Source organism: Dromaius novaehollandiae, chromosome 8, assembly GCF_036370855.1.
Source record: "Dromaius novaehollandiae isolate bDroNov1 chromosome 8, bDroNov1.hap1, whole genome shotgun sequence".
NCBI classification, from domain to species: domain Eukaryota; kingdom Metazoa; phylum Chordata; class Aves; order Casuariiformes; family Dromaiidae; genus Dromaius; species Dromaius novaehollandiae.
This window is the reverse complement of record NC_088105.1, coordinates 41,538,207-41,553,345: the sequence shown is the minus strand read 5'-3', so window position 1 is coordinate 41,553,345 and position 15,139 is coordinate 41,538,207. Positions and strand designations below refer to the sequence as shown.

At 37.5% G+C, this 15,139-nt stretch overlaps 1 protein-coding gene across 3 annotated transcripts in view; it reads right to left on the bottom strand.

Annotated features, from left to right (window-relative positions):
* LRRC7 (leucine rich repeat containing 7) overlaps positions 1-15,139 on the bottom strand; it is a 191,303-nt gene that overhangs the window by 28,613 nt on the left and 147,551 nt on the right. For all 3 annotated transcript variants that reach the window (XM_064516351.1, XM_064516352.1, XM_064516353.1), the window contains exons 15-19: positions 14,538-14,662; positions 9,179-9,379; positions 4,128-4,239; positions 3,706-3,886; positions 1,037-2,714 (exon numbers count right to left, since the gene is read on the bottom strand). In XM_064516351.1, coding sequence (XP_064372421.1) covers positions 1,037-2,714; positions 3,706-3,886; positions 4,128-4,239; positions 9,179-9,379; positions 14,538-14,662 — 2,297 coding nt within the window. The remainder of the gene's footprint in view (positions 1-1,036; positions 2,715-3,705; positions 3,887-4,127; positions 4,240-9,178; positions 9,380-14,537; positions 14,663-15,139) is intronic.

Genomic DNA, 15,139 nt, shown 5'->3' with positions numbered 1-15,139 from the left:
TATACACATTTTAAACTAAGAGTAAAGGTATTTCTTAAACAAACAACATCTGGGAAACACGGATTTCCACCAGAAACATCTATACTTAGCCTGCACTATTTTACCTGCACTATTCTCCAATCAATTTTACACATCAGAAGGAAAATAGCTGAAGTAAGGGAAGAGCTTCAGCCTACAAGCCAATGCTTAAAGTTCATGCATTTGATCCTTAATGATATTTTAATATGCATCATATCTGAGACCGGAAAGGTAACAAATATATTGACACCAGACTCACAAATATCTAGCATAAAATACGTATACGGACACATTTTGAAGCTAATTTATGCATTAGGCCACAGTAATTTTTTCACAGTCACTTCAGTTTATGAAGCAAACCCAGATTCATGAAGTAGGTCATTAAATAGCCAAAATCATTGTAGAAATCATGCATTAGTGTTTATACTACACTTTGTATAGAAGGTAAATAAGCATAACTTTCTATTGCTAAAAGGAGTAATAATAATATTTCTTGTTAAAAACAGAGGCAGTGTATATTCAGTGACATTTTTTTAAGAGTTAAGATATAGCTTTAAATCCCCTCCACTAACAGTGATATGAAAGTTAAAATACATTTTTTTTTACTTTTTATCTGTGATTTTTAAAATTTTCTTTTATTGCAAAGATGTATCCCGCATCTTTAAAAGCTCCCAAATCATAACCGAAAATGTGGACTTCAGCAGCATATTCACATCTGTTAATAAGGAGAGATTTTTTTTTTTAGTATTTCAGACAGTGCTGCAGTAGTTATTAAATTAGTAATGTGCACTGTGGTAAGTTACTTTTATAGAGACTCTTTATAATTCATGTACCCAAGAATCCCTAACTCCAACTGATTTTATGTGTTGACAGAAAGCTTTACAGGCCAGTTCCTCTAATACAAAATGCAGGAATTTCATTACTGGGAATTCTGATGTTCACCACTGTACGTGCAAATAGTTTGAAATATCAAAACACACAACTAAAGGCATTAATTGCAGAGAAATGCCAAACATACCCTGTCTAACCTTCTAGCTTCTATATGTCTAAGTAGCTGTTGTCTCCAGTCAGCAGGCATTTTAGCACAGCTCTCATTTCCCTTCACAGGGGTAGGCCTTGTCTTTATATCACTGTTATCTGAAGGCTTGTCACCATAGTTACCCAAGTTATAGTCTGATGGTATCTTTTCCAGCAGAGCTGCCATTGTAGGCCTAGCTGAAACTGGCCTGGTTTGGGATGTACCATAACTCTCTGTACTGTAGCTTCTTGCAGACAATGGCCTCCTTTGTGTAAGGTTTTTAACTGGAAAGCTTCCAGTCTGGGCTTTCACTTCTTGATATGAAGGATGTTCATCTTCATACCTGCCATTCCTTTTGAGGAACTGAGATTCAGACACTGAGATACTGCTTTGGCGCTCCACAGCTCCTCGATACGGAGGCCTGCCATACCTATCGCTTGGAGGCAGTTCATGCGGTTCACTGACTCTTCTGAACATTGACATTTCAGTGGAGCTTGCCAATGAATCTGCTCTTCTCAAAAAACCGGGCCTTGATCCCTGGCTCGCAAAAGGGGCACTGACCGCCTCCTCATTAACCGAAGGCTGAGAGAAGGAAAACATGTGCTCCATAGGAGGGTAGCCACGGTAGGCTCTCGGGCTGACCAAATCCTGGGTCATGTTTTTACTCTGTTGGGGAACATACTCTGGATTGTGTTGGAAAGGTGGTGGTAATCTCTTCTCTGCTGTGACTTCCACTGCTCCTTGCGGATTGAAGCTTTGGTCAAACTGATAGACTTTCTTTGTCACAGAAGACTTTTGCTGCTGCTGCACCTTAACGCTTCCGTAAGTCAGCAGCTCATCATCCAGCATTGGCACAGACTGGCTGCGAGACATGCTCAACAGGCCATGCTCCGGTCCTATAAGCTTATCTACTCTCTCATGGGTTCCTACAGTATCATTACCAGATGCATAGTTTTCTAAAGGTATATTATAAACTTTATATGTACCAATGTCTATTTCATCAATACTTTGTGACTTCTTAAATTTATTAGTTTTTAAATCTCTCAACATTGGAGAAAGCCTTTCTGTACTCTTGCTGATCGAAATAACACTTTTAGTAGGTTCCGGGCGACAGTGAATATGTGAAAAGACGTTTGTGAGACTTCTGTTAGCATTTGAATCATGATATTCCCATGCTATTCCTGGAGTGAAAGTGCTAGCTATTTCAGGAGACTCTTTGACATGATCTTTCCGTTCAGGCAAAGGACTGGTGGTGGGGGTGTTTTCCAGTTTGGAAGGAAAAGCTGTCCTGTCTTCAAAAGGACTAGGAGTTCTGGTCCAATTTTGCCAAGGATTGGGAGGAGGCACTTCAGATTCATGTGTGTTTCTGAGTGTAGGCTGTTCAAGCTCCAGAGGAATACCAACTATTCTGTCTTGTCTAATTAACGGCCTGCGTCCATGTGCAGATGTGCTTCTAGACTTAGTGCTTAAGAGAGGGTTAGCACTAGGATTCTCCACCGTGCTCTCCTCTGCAACAAACCCTGTATTATCGTAGTGCGAACTATCATTCCAGCTGTCAGTGAAAGTGTCACTCATGGGGCGCCTGTCGTTGCGCTGAGGCAGGTTTCCTGCTGGAGCAGACTCCCGCTGGCTCAATAATGGCTTTGTTTCAAGGGGCTGAGGAAATGACTGCACCAGCCTGCAAAAATATGACAAAATAAAATAAAATAAAATATCCTCTATTAGAAAACATAAGCAATCATCAGACAGACATGCATATAAAGCAATTTAATATTCTCCCATCTATACTAAGGCTTTGGAATCATACTATGAGATGGGCTCTGTATGCCACTGATTTGGCATGAATATCTGCAGCAGTTTTTGCACTGGAGCACAGAAGTTGTAAATATATACGTGGAGAAACAACAAAGTGAGTCGAAAGTCCTGGATGGCTCAATACCCTTTGTTCGTGTAAATCTAGCTAAACGTAACTTATTTTCCTACTTTAAAAATAATCTTCCATAAATGCAGGGGAAAATGTTTACTTTTTTTTTTTTTAAACAACAACAAATACAGATTCAGTTTGTGCCTGTTCTCACCACCAAGATTTTACACATCTCCAGTGAGTAGGCTCCAACCTTTGTGTTTAATGATGAGGAGCTTGTGGATTTCTTAAGATGGAACTACGTTTAGGCAACCTACAGCAGGAATAGATATGACGGTGTTTGTTTTACAGTACATGAGTATTTTAAGGTTACTGATGGCCAGTGCAAATCACAACTTCCAAGGAATTGTATTATGCTTGGAGGTCCAAGGAAAACTAAGGCTCAGGACACAATGAATATGAATCACAAACTCTGTTAACTGTGCTAAAATACAGCTAGCTGCAGCTCAGGATCACATGGAGCAGAATAATTGTAGCTCAATTGCTAGGTGCTTTTAATGCATGGTTATGCCACACAATTGAAAAACCAGCTGTAGAATTACTGATATTTATACAGTATGAACGGAAGGCTAACTCTCTACAGCCTGGGCTGTGTATAGCTATGTACACCTCTACAAAACTGGGGTAAAATGTTGTATTTTGATTTGAATGCCTTTATAGATAGCACACTATCACTTTGCCCAAGTGCATATAACAACATAAGTCAAAAAGCAACAGGAAGCTGTGTTAAGAAACATGATCACACCTGTTCCCCCACAAAGAATTATTCACTGCTTCTTTAGCCGTTGTCTGCAAGGACCCCATTTTAACACGTGCATTGGAGGACCCTGAGGAAGCCTGGGAAGGGGAATAGTCTGAGTAAGTGCCTGAGGAAACGCTGTTATTCAGACAATGCATCTTATCTGCTTCAGATTCATCTGTCGATTCTGAAACAAAACACAGCAAACATTTTCAGGAGGTAGTATTTGGAAAATGAACTCCAGAGAAATACATTTTTAAACTGATACTATGAATATAGATATACATACACATATGTGCACAAATATGCCTGCAATATATTTTAAAATCAGAGTGAAGTATAGAATACCTTAAGAAACATGTGTCTTATCTATCTGCATACATGACATATGCTTTCATCTAAAAAGTCTTTGTAAGTGAACTTAGTACCTTTCTTCTCTTTACCCAGAAGAACAAGTTTGGGTTGGTACAACGGCGTCTCTGGCATGGAAGGACGAAGTTCCCCTATCCTCATCTCACTGGCAGGATGTCCATAGGCATCCTGAGGAATATAATAATGCAGAATAAACACAGGAAACAGAATTCACTTCAAACTGCAGCAAACAAACATTTCTTTTTTTTTTTTTTTTTTTTTTTTTTTTTTTTTTTACCAAGGTGAAAAACCTGGTGGTTTGGTGTGGTGGTATTTGGAGACCATATGAGCCCGCGCGAGGTTCACAGAAGCCCATACGAGCCTGTATGAGCCAACAGAGGCCCGCACAGGCCCGCAGCAGCCCATATGAGCACGTGTGAGCCTGTATAAGCCCAAACGAGTTCATCGCGGCCCACACAAGTCCGTATGAGCCTGCAGAGTCCCGCTCCAAACACCACCACACAGGTAGTGTGTCTAATCATGCTGATTTGTCAGCTGAAAATTCTAATTAGTTCTACAGCAATTATTTGTAATATTATCATGTGTTCACTTTGAAAATGTGAGCAAAACGGATGGAACCTGTAAGATGCGTCAAGGCCATATAAACATTTTTGATGAAGTAAAGTTACAAAAATGCAAGCTGTCAATAGAAATAATAAAAAAATTTCAATAATCATTTCCTTATTGTTTCAGAACTAAGGATTCCTCATTCATTTATTTGTGGCAAAAGTCCTTCCACTTATTCAGCTGTTCCTAAAGCTATATTAAATCAGAATGATCTTTATCTCTAAAGAGTTCTTCCTAGCTTAAAAAGATTGATTTCACAGACTTCTCATTGAGAATTCAGTGAACGATAACCTTCAAAGACTGTCCTGCACAACTGTGTTTCTGTTCTAGCCAGTAGTAAGAAGTATGTTGTAAATACCATGAGTCAAAAAGTGAAAAGAAAGTGGCTCTTAAATTAGGTCATTTAAATTAGGCTTGGTCGTAGCTAGAAGAAGGGAATGAAGACACAAATAGGGTCTTAGTACCATTTCTTAACCCATCACTAGAATAACGTTCAGAAATGAGAAAGATGCTAGACCTGAAGACAGGTGTCTTGGAGAGAGCAGAGTGGGGAAGACACTACCTAGAAGAATGATACAGGAACTCTCCCCTCAGGAGGGGACTTGTGAAAAGGGAGCTGCAGAAACGAGCAACATGGGAACTCCACTTTGTGGGAAGTGGATGTTAGTGCACGGGCTCAAGCAAAGGTCATGAAAAGGGAATTGATAGAAAGGGACATGGCGACACTGCAAAGCAGTACCAACTCCAGCGAAGATCCTTGTGGGAAGGGGTAAGAGAAACATGCATAGTCCTGGGAGCCGCAGGATGAGTTATGTTTCTGGAAAGAGGATGAAAGTTGGGGGAGAAGAGCATCTACAAAAAAAGAGGATTTTTGGAGAGATATTAGGAGAAAGTAAATAATTAGCAGTAAAAATGAGGGAGGAAATGGTTGGGAGAAATATATTTAGGAAGGAACTTACACTAATGGAGACCCTATGAGGATCTCTGAACCCTGACATTTTGTTGATAAAAGTAATCCACTGATTATGAGTCACATGGTTTTGCAGAGAAAAGTCAATATAGGCAAGAGGTATAATATTTAGAGAAATAATTTAAATTGAAGTGAAAATAAAAATGCATTATTAAAATGTAAAATACTGTACTTTAAATTCTACTTGCTTTTACTCAGATGATGGAAACTTAGGCTCGTATTTTGGGAGGTTTAGGTTCCATTAACTATTTTTTACTATAAACAATATAAACAAAGATTTGTAGAAGCATTTGCCCCATAAATTATCCTTGAAGAATATAATTACATTTACACAGTAGATATTTAAATCTTTCTGCCTTCGGAGTAGCTATACCATACCAGAAAGCAAAGAACAGGTATCTTCAGAATCCATTTAATTAACTCCCTCAGTACTAACACTTAAGCAAATATAACCACATACTGTACATGTAATATTTTCAAGATTATTGTACATCAATATTTTCAAGATTTTAAACCATTTTGGTATATACAACTCCCTTGTGATATATGGTATTTCTTACATAACAGTACTGATATACATATAACTTACAGCTAACAACAGTGCAATGGCATTTTTCCAGTGCAGCACAAACATTTCCCCCTCAGTATAACAAACTTATCATGCAAAACCATTTTCTGAAAAATAACGAAGTGCATAGCATGCCCAAGCTGTGAAACTCTACTTCTGAAGCATGGTGCGTGTTACGTTTCTTCTTGTACCTCTAAGCTTTTTGTATGCTCTTCTCTTTCTTTCCTGTCTGGGATTTCCAAAGCTGATTTATGAATGTTGTCTGTATCAGACAGGTGACTCTTTTGGAATTCTTTATTTTCTCTATCTTGAACCTAAAATCCCAATATTGTGCCATGAAACTTCCAAATGTTATAAGCTTAAAATAAAACTACTTGCTGGAAGATAGGAAGAACCAGTTCATAAAACTTTTGACATCCGTATTTGACAAAACGAATACAGGTTTTTATTTTATGGGCACAATTTTATGAAGTTTTCTATGTTATATATATTTTTTTCATTTTATCTCCCAGTCTTGCTATTCCAACAAAAATCAATAAACTTTTCAAAAAATTATCCTGGCATTTGTTAATATGCCTTGAATGTGAAAGATGTAAAGTATTAAAAAGTCATTTTTCATTTAAGCCGTCTCTGCTTAAAAGGACCCTTGTTCTTACAAGCCAAAGAACAAAAAAGCCAAAAAAATATTATTAATAGGACAAATTTCAAGAACAAAAGAAAAAGATAAATTTAATTGTATTGAGTGAGACCATATCCTCAGGACTAACCAGAGAAAGATATGGGTACAGGACAAAAAAATACGGTGAGTTGTTTCCCAAAAGATGATACATGGGTAAAGCCAGTCAAATAACTGGGAAAGAGAAATACTGGCAATTATTCACGATGATCCCCCTACACACACACACACCCCAAATTAAAGCCTGGAGAGCTGTTTTTCAAGATCACGTAATACTCAGAGTCTATTTATATAGAATACTTTGTTATTAGAAACTGTCTTCAGTCTAAATCTAAATCAGAACACACCTACACTTTTAAACTGTATTTTAACTTGTGGCTTGAGATCATGTCTCCTAATTATCTGAAAAGCAAACTGAGCTTAATTATGCTTTAACGTGTTACAACCCAAATCATGGTAATAGTACTCCTAAAATCATTTTGACTTTTTCTACATCTTTCCATACCTCTTCTTTATCTTCATATAGGAAGCCAAAGTGAGAAAATGTATATATCATACTGCTTTATTGCCAAAAATTTTTCCCTGTGACATTACTTTCTTCCAGTTGTATGAATGACAAGAATATTCTTTTTCTTTGCTTCAGTCAACAAGACAGTTGTGTTACTAGTCTTGACTGAATATTAGAGAACCAAAAATCCCCAAAAGATCCATCATCTTCACTATTATAACAATGGAAGATGAGAAATACATCTTCATTGATATGATGGAAATACTCATGCACTCACGTCAGTTTACGTTAGAAAATGAACTAGGAAATTGCAACCATATCATTTATTTGCACTTCAGGAATTACTGCAGGGTCTTCTGGCAATTCATCTGTCTTTACAGAATACTTCTATTGATACTCATACAACTGAAGTTCACGTACCTTGACAGAAAAACTAGGTATGATTATTTTTCTGTTGCAAAAGCTAGTGCATTTTTCTCAAAGAATAAAGCATAGCAATGGTATGCATCATCTTTATTTTCCTCTATGTTAGAGCACAGTATGTGGTCACACGATCATTGCAGAGCAGCTGTAGTATTCTGCGGTGTTACTGCCCACCTACTCTTTCCTTCCACCTCCGTAATAGAGGTTTCATTAAGCTCGGAATACCCACAGAACTCTCTGCTGTGGCAGACAACACTGATTCAAATTCCAGATATATATTTGTGTATTATTATAATTCAGAATTATTAAGATATCAATAACAGCAGAAACTTATTAAGAATTTTTAAGTTAAAAAACTAGTGGATGCAAAATAACTTGTAAACACTGTGCTGTGCAACATAATTGCTTAAAAGGCCAGATGTGCACTGTTAGAAAGAATTTTATGGGTAAAAAGGAATAACAGTGGAAGTTAAGATTTCAGATTTAGATAAAAGCATTAATGATTGAAAATACATATTTTAGTTTGAAGTTCTAATCCAGTACTAAACAGTGCCTAGACTTGGAAGAAAATCTTCTGGTCACATTAAGAGAAAATCATTTTGTTTTTTTAAAGAAATAGAAATGTTTAACTGTAAATGAAACAGAGAACTGACAGGGCAGTTGCAGAGACTGCTGAATAAATAAAAATGACCTGATCTGTGTTACATACATGGAAAACTGGGAAAGAAAAATGCATGCATATATGGCTAGCCACAGACAGCGATATTTCAAGCACAACAAATCTATCATAATGTTTAAATAAAAAAGAGGTGAAAAGATATTAAGGTCTAGATTCTGTAATTCACAGTAAGTTCCTATTCCAGGCAGCCTGATCTAAAGATCCCTGCAGTCAATGAAGCATTCCTACTGCCTTCACTAACTTTTGATAAGGTTTATTCACTATGTATTAAGTTTAATGTGAATAGAAGCAGCAGAACCTGCTGTCAGGCAGAACAAACTGGTTTGTCGTTTACATATTTGACTCAAATACACTTATTTAAGACTGCGATGTAAATCATGATAAGGTCCATTCTCCTGCTATTATGCAAGTCCCTCATATTAAAATTCAGGAGAGCGCTTGTATATATCAATACCAAAATTCAGATCTAAGTAGATTTAAAACCAAAAATTCAGTCTGGTAATCTTAGTAGTATTGGGAAAAACAGCGGACTCAATATAAAACTAAATTAACTTTAAAGAATGAAACTGAAAACTATGAGGTATGAAGTCCAGAATAGATGCAGAATATCATGCGATGGAGTTATATTAAAACCCCATCTTGAGCTCTTGAAAGGAACAACAATCCTGTTACGTTACCTCCACTGAAATCTCCTTTGGCGTCATGGGCCACTTGTGCTCATATGTTTCTTTCACAGTTTGTTCACTGTTCGCAGTTGGTGTTGAGTTCTCAGGCCGTACTCCATGGCTTGTTTTGCCCACCAGATTTTGAACTGATTTTACCATATTCTTTAAATCCTCCGGGTATGGAGTAGGGTAACGTTTTAGATTTATTTCAACCTGAACATTCATAAAAAGAATTAAAACACAAATACAAAATGAAAACAACATGCAAACTAAAACTATGGTTATAGTACTATGGCTAGATGCAAACTCCTCAGCTTTTGAATTAATCTATTTGGGGTAATGCATTACATATATTTATCTTCAGGGTTTTTGTTAAGTCCTTGGACTCGATCTATAATGGAACTTCAGTGACATAAAAGAATGAACAGGAATGCTTCCCTATAAACCGCTTTCACCCTGTGAGAGCACTGTGTTTTAATTCTACACTTGACTTGAGAGTACTAACATATTAAATCACACTTTTTCATAACAATACTGGTGTAAATGCAGAATTAATTTAGCTATGTTCAGTGTACTGAATTAATCTGAATTACCTCTAACAACTCAGAACAGAATCTGATCTACTGGGACCTATTTGCTCTTTGAGATGTATAATGTGTGCACATGCACTCAAGTGTATGAATCTTACTCTTACGTATACAGAAAATACAGGAAAACATACTCAAACCACTACAGAAATGGCACCCTGAGTCACACTGAAGAGTACTTTAGTTGACTGAAAGACCTAGAGATTTCCTGCAGTACTCAACATTTAAGTTTATAATTTTTATCACTCAGAAATAGAGAAACATTGTATCCACCCATGTCCAAAGCGATTGTAGATTTAAGACAATTCTATAAAATTGCAGGGCTGAGCTGAAGAGGAAGAGCAGTTGAGGGGGCTAGTGGATTACACCACTCCCCAGCATGTGGTGGAAGATGACGCAACTATCAGCAAACTGCTCCGAGGAGATGGCACAGCAAATTAGCATATTAGGAGTGATCCATGCAGGAAAGAAGGCATGATGCTCACCTCTCCCTATACCTTTCCCCACTGTGTTACAGACTTCTTTTGTCTGCTGGGGACCACACTGTGAGAAAAGATGTTGGGGAAAGAGAAGAGTACACCCAAACAAAGCACGTCCTCAGCAAGCCTGGCTTGAGTGGTGCAGAGAGAGTGGATGGTTTTGTAGGTTCACAGCTTAAGCCTAGCCTATCCCCAGCATTGCCGCAGCTGCCACGTCCCTCTCCCCTGCAGAGTGCCTCCTGCCCACCCCACTCTATCCTCCATCCGCCCTTCACACTGAAAACCCACTCTGTCTCCACTCTCTTTATATGAGGTGCAAAATGCAGTTTTGATTTCAACACAAAGTCCGTGACTCAAGGGATCAAACATGAAGCACCTCCTCTGGAGTAGCCCACTGTAAGGAAGCCTACTGCACAGCACAAATAACATAGGACAAAAGCAGTCAGCTGAAACCCAGAAGGTGTTCTTGAGTCTGCCGCTCTCTTTAGGCCTGAATTTAGGGTGGAAACGTAATAAAAACCCTCAACAAATCAAAATTACAGCTCCCAGTACAAGCTGTGTGTCATCATAACTGTTTCTTTTTACTGAGGCTATGAAATTTGAAATTACTTCACATTTACCACATGATAAGAATGTATTTGGAAGCACTTACCACGGAGAAGTATTTACCTCACTTTTCATGTGAATTAAGCAAAGGGAGCTTACTTTCAATAGGTAACTTTATTGTATTATAGGAAAAAAGAAAATTTGGATTCAAATGAATATGGTCTGTGGATGGGAATGTCTCAGATGCAAAGCATGACTGAGTTGGAAAATAAAACTATATTAAATACTAGTGTACAATTCTGAACCACCACAGAATAACATTCCAGATAATAGATTCTGACACATTTTTAACATAAAATGTTAAATGTATGGCTACAATGTCATATGCTAATAAACAATTCCAACAGAAAGAAGATATTAAGTGTGTAATGTATGGCACTACTAAAGCAGTGGTTGATTTAGGTTGAAAGAAATCATATTTAGATGTGGCCTAATTAGGCAACCGCTTTTTCACAAAATCTGAGCCATGATTTCAGTGTAAAGTGTACAGCCAAACGCAGCTAGAAGTCCCGTCGCACAGCAAATCCTCAGTAAGTACTAGTCAAGGAAAAATTAACTGACAGACTATCACGAGACAGCCGAGTCACAGACAAAGATTTCAGTAAGACTCTCATATATCATTGTGAGTATTAGTATTAAACAGTAAAAAGACTACCTGCTACAGCAGGTGATGTCCATTGGAATGCAGATATTTCCATAAATGATCTTAAAAGTAGCTAGATAAAACAGATAAAATATATATTCTCTGTCTGTAAAATTCTGGTATATTCAAATGTTACCTCAAAAGCATCATGACCCTGAAAAGAGAATTTTCTAAGTGAAAAATTCTTGATGGAAGAATTTATTGAATAATTTCAACTACCCTATCTATTTTAATGTACAGTAGGCTGAGTGTCAATTTTAACTATGAAAGATACAAAGTGAAAACTACAAATGCTTTTACAAAAAACAACCAAAGTTTGTCATTACCTCCTAATGATAATTTAAGATAACCTTCAAATCCTGTACAGGTCTGGTGCAATTGCTAGAAGTGTACCTGGTAATACCTCCCTAAGACCTACCATGACACATGCAGTGACAAACACTAAGTTAACAAAATGTTCCAGAATTCAGTTTTTAGCTTATGCTCATGCATCTAAACACAGGCTGGTGAACAGTTTGGTCAAATAATTCTTTATAGCATTTGAGATGATTAGCCTCACCAGGAAAGAGCAAAGACATACCAAATAGATGTTTCTATCCTATTATTAACCATTTAATTTGGGCTCATTTTTTCATGGCTTGGGTAAAAAGGGTATTTTCTGTGATGGGGAAAAGGAAAAAAAAAATCCTATACTGGCAAATCTTTTCTTTTCAAAGCTTGGTAAGATATCCCTGGTTTGAAGAGTATTATTTTCCCACTTTCAGTTCTTACAAACTGTAGGTGTTTATAGGTATCTGGTGTATATGCAGTGAGATATGACAGAGGGGAGATGCTCTCTTGAAGGCACACAAACTGGAGGAAATCTCTGACCAGCTCTGAGCTTCACATTTAGCATTTCATTTGTAATTCTTCTGTACATAAGCAATATCTATAGCATCAGCTGCAGAATTTGGTGTCAAATATAAGGGAAGGTGGTTTTGTTGTGATGAAGAGATGTTATGGTCATTATGGAGGAGAGGAATGTAGGACTGTATGTGGGAATAGAGCAATCCCATACAGAAATGGACTCATGTACTAAAACACTGTTTTATACCCACTCTTGTCCACTAAGAAGTGGTGATATGAAGGAAAAAGACTGTCTTGCTCTTCAGACAGCTAAGCCAAAACTTTATGGATGGCTGCAGCTCCATGGAACGTGGTTCACCCACAGGGACAAAAAACAATCCTTCCGCTAACAGCACAACTGGCCAGGCCAAAGGCCATGCTGCCGTTCTGATTTTCCACTGAAACTGAGTTGAGGCAGCCTGACCAAATGCACAGCTCTGGAACTGCAAATTCTGTTCCACGGGTCACACATTTGGCCAAGATTGCCAGGAAGGTCAGAAGAGCCCAGGTAAGAAAGCACTGTGACCAGGGCATTGACAGCTTCCTGAGCAGCTCTGGTACAGCGTAGCGGCATCCCAAGCGGGACCATGCGGAGACTCCTGCTCGCACCATAGGCCATGTCCTATTTCTGTTAAGTGCAGTTTCTAGGAAAACCAAAAATGTGGTACTGTGTATTTTATGTCTGCCTCTCTGCTCTCTGTAGAGCAGATTTCAGCACTCGAACTGAAGTACAGGAACAGGATTTTGCGTATGGAGGACTTATTTTCTCTACAAGAACAATTTACTCTAAGGAAAGATTTTCAGACATTCATAGTGTTCTGAAATTCTGAAAGTTTCTTATTTTAATATAAGGGATATGATTCATTTTATTACAACATTCTAATATTGAAAACAGTGCTTGCAAATAACATACAATTAAAACATCCTATCATCACAGAAATTCACATCTGTCTTTCTGTTAGTATTTTAATCAATTTTGGCACTTGGACAGCCATATTGCCCACAGTTAAAATTCTGGCTAGAAGTGGTGAAACAATAAAAAATCCTTCCAAATGCTCTGTTTTCCATGGACCATATACCTGCAGTTTATAGGGGTAAAATTTTTAATCTATTTTTAGCTTAATCTATTAGTGTTTATCTATTTATTTTAATCTTATCTTTAATATTTAATTCAATCTAGTTATTGTGAGTCAAAGGTTGCTTTTTTTAAAAACGATTCATTTCTGTTCAACTAAAACAGTACAGTCCATTAACTCTGATCACAAAAAATTAGATGAAAGCTCATAATTAGAAAAAATAGGAATTATCAAAAAGGAAAATCTAAGTTTTCCAAGATAATATAAGTGCAATGTTAATTAAATGACTATTAATAAATATATTTTGTTATTAAATTTTAAATTAAAATATGGTTTTCATCTCATATGATGTTGTCTTTGGTGACACTTCTTATGTTCAGTATCTTGTATCAGTCAAAAATTTGCAGTGTTAAAGTGTATGATCTGGGTTGATTCCTTGATATTACGCAAGAAATAGAAATTTTCATGCCATGCTAAAAATAGAAGGACCTGACAATATCTTTCTAACAGTACAAGCCACTAATGACTCAGTTGAAAACTCTGAATTTAATTACAGATGAGTGGGGGAGGACATTTATGTTTAGATAATTATTCTAAACTTCTAGGTAGGTTACAAAATTTAAGGGGTGATGCTTTCTGTTCTCCATCCTCTTCTGCAGTGTACACTCATATCTAATGCCATGAAGTTGCAAAGCCTTCATCCACTTCTACTTTGAGCGAATTTGAAATCACCCACGTGATCTAAATATTTGTAAAGTATTATACGATTGCATAGTAATTCTCTGCCTCGAAACATTTTGTGTTGTCTTAATTATAAAACATCTGTCACATTAGGAACCAAACATTAGGGTTATGGGCCTTAACTGACTTATGAAAACCAACTTTTGCTGTGTAGACAACAATAGCAAAACCAGAAATTATTAATGTGTACTTCAGGGAGAAAAAAAGATGCTATTCTTCCTCAACTGCTACACTGGAATTACAGTTTGAAGTATTATCTGCACGCTTAAAACACAAAAATACTTTGACACAAGATCTGCAAGTTGGACACTGTCCATATTATGTAAGCACCAACACAAACTAGACAGATCTTACCTTAACTTTCCCTGCATTTTCCTCTTCTTCCTTTTTCTCTTCAAATTCAAAGGCAACAGTCATACGTTGCTGTCTCTGCTCTTCCCATAAAGTAGGGTTAAAACTGTCACTGTCTGACGGGAAATCTACAGTTTAATTGCAAACAGCAACGCAACAGAACATGTAATTAGTGCACCTAGCAAAAGACTGGGAATGATCTAAAAAGACAAGTTTTTAGATGATCCTGTAATCTTGGGTTGTCTTCTTAAAACTCCTGAAGGGGAGTAATGAGAGTAGTAACAGGCAAATAATTACAAACAGATTTTAATATTAAAATTGAAGAGAGAATGGTGGGAAGCAACTGCATCGGGGGGGGGGGGGCAGAGATGAGGGAGGGAGCAGTGTGCAAACCCTGTAATTTAACCTATGTATGTGAGTTGGGAGGCACAATGTTTTGGAAAAGCCCCACTCCAGTGCCTTCAGACAGCTGCCGGTGTTGCAGCACACTGCGCTGGGTCCAGCCAACAGTCTGTCCGACGGCAGCAAGGTATCTCCTACAATTTCTCTCCTCTGCAAACTTAACGACCAGGTTCAAATTCCTTATATGAGGCCATGCTTCTGAC